The 2,337-nt window shown below is 36.9% G+C and overlaps 1 protein-coding gene across 1 annotated transcript in view; it reads left to right on the forward strand.

The window, feature by feature from the left end:
- The window catches only part of LOC308372725 (beta-1,3-galactosyl-O-glycosyl-glycoprotein beta-1,6-N-acetylglucosaminyltransferase 3-like), a gene marked incomplete at its 3' end in the record, with an annotated part of 1,450 nt that extends 1,238 nt beyond the window's left edge, over positions 1 to 212 (forward strand). Inside the window, exon 1 of the mRNA XM_080848018.1 lies at positions 1 to 212. This exon is cut by the window's left edge and continues 1,238 nt beyond it. Within this exon, the coding sequence (XP_080704144.1) occupies positions 1 to 212 (212 nt within the window).
- Positions 213 to 2,337: the final 2,125 nt, after the last annotated feature.

Raw genomic sequence — 2,337 nt, forward strand, 5'->3', positions numbered from 1 at the left:
CCCCATGCAATGGAGCATACCGAAGAGCAGTGTGTGTGTATGGTGCTGGTGATCTCAAGTGGATTATCAGGCATCAGCATCTTGTTGCCAACAAATTTGACCCAGAAGTCGATGAAATTGCACTTAAGTGCCTGGAACATTACTTGCGCTTTAAAACTTTAACTGGTCTAACACTTGAGTTTGCTGAAAAATCTCACATAATGAAAAGGTAATTCATCATTCTAGCAAAATCATTTGTGTGTAATTATTAGGGCTATATGTATTTGCTTAGAAAGTATTTAATTGTATAAGGAACATTTGATGGTTTGTTTACATATTTCATGAACACTCTAATTTAAAAGCACCTTTTCTTGATGCAAAACAAGTTTATAATTCGTAGATATTTAACTTAGTCAGTCTCGTGTTTACCAATGATAATCAAGCAACTATGGTTATCGTAAAGAGTTGACAATGGAATAACCTTGCAATGTAAAAGATACAAAATTATACAAAACGGTTTTGCAGCAGATCCTTGCAGCGATGTCAGAGGCAGGCGTCTCTGGCTCGCGTCACGTTTATTAAAACACGTGCGCTTGCAATTAGATTAATCGTGCAGCAGTATTTACTTGTTTAACATATTTGTTGATGCCGTGTCCTAAAGGACTTCAGTGAAACAATTCGCACAAGCATTCAGAGACACTGCTACAGAATGGCAAATGGCATCAGTTTAGATAGGCTACAATGCATGCGATTTAAACCTGGGAAATCACACCAGGGCATTAATACAACACGCAGACAATTGCTAACTGAAAATACACTTTAAAGAAGTCAGACAAACTGCCTTCTCAAGAAACTGGAAACGAATAATGTTTACGTAATAAGGGGCTTAAGGCAGCAACACACGCAAAAAGGCTTGATAGTAGAGTATAGAGTCCATGATACCATGCAATGGAAAAGCTTTATTTCCGTTGCAGCATAAACTAAATCTTCGGTTAAGTATTTAAGTCTATAAGAAACATTTGATGGTATGTTTACATATTTCATGAACACTTTAAAAGCACCGTTTCTTGATGCAAAACAAGTTTATAATTCGTAGATATTTAACTTAGTTAGTCTCGTGTTTACCAATGATAATAAAGCAACTATGGTTATCATAAAGAGTTGACAATGGAATCCTTGACAAGCATTTGAATGTCTGTATATTGTAGCGATGTCAGAGGCGTCTCTGGCTTGCTTCACTTTTATTAAAACACGTGAATTCGCTTGCAATTATATTTATCGTGCAGCACTTAATTATTTAACATAGGCTATTTGTTGATGCCGTGTGCTAAAGGACTTCAGTGAAACAATTCGTACAAATATTCAGACACTGCTACAGAATGGCAAATTGTATCAGTTTTTATTATACGGCTGATCAAAATGTTCCAAAAAGATAATCATCTTAAAACCACATAAAGGCTACAATGTATGCGACTTAAACCAGGGAAATCACACCAGTGCATTTACAACACGCAGACTCTTAATCGCTAGACAAACAGCCTTCTCAAGAAACAAGAAACAAATAAGGTTTAATAATGTGCTTAAGGCAGCAACACACGCAAAAAGGCTTGATAAGAGTCGAGTCCACGATACCATGCAATGGAAAAGCATTATTTCCGTTCCTAAGCAGGATAAACTAATTCTACCTGTCTAAATAACTTGTTTGTGTTGTATTCCATTCCAAAATTCCAAACTTTAGCCCGCGTGTCCGTGCACCATGACGTCTTCTTTGTTCTGTTTCACAACTTCACGTGTTTTTTTCTCGCAATAAGTAAGGGATAATGTATTGTCCGGCGGTCATTATCCAAAAATAAATCCCTAAGTGACGAACAGGACTCCGACGCGCAGCGGCCCGGTGGACATTAGGCTACATTATCCCGCTTACGGTAACTTGCCAAAACGATAGAAGACATTCTTCCAAAATACCTCTTTTTAATGATTTTGTTGCCGTTAAATGATTTCCGCTAAGAAAAAATAGTTCTTCAAACAAATAGAACTTTTAAGTTATTACAATGAATCTGTTAAATTGTTAAATTACCGGACTACTTGCGGAAATGATATGAAAGATGTGAATAAGAAGCACAAAACCCCTTGCCAATGACAGCGGTCAATATCTTCTCGCTGCAAACGTTGGGGTGGCCCATTCAAATCTAAGGAACTTTTTGGAACATTCTGAGGAGCCGATGATTACCTATTTCATTATTTCAGTCAAAGTCAGGCAGACAAACCATACAAACAATATTTCACTAAAGTCCTTTAGGACCCAGCTTAAACAGAATAAGAAACAATATTAGTTATCAAATGTTGTGGTCGATGTCA

This window comes from Sprattus sprattus (genome assembly GCF_963457725.1).
Source record: "Sprattus sprattus genome assembly, chromosome: 11".
Lineage (NCBI taxonomy): Eukaryota > Metazoa > Chordata > Actinopteri > Clupeiformes > Clupeidae > Sprattus > Sprattus sprattus.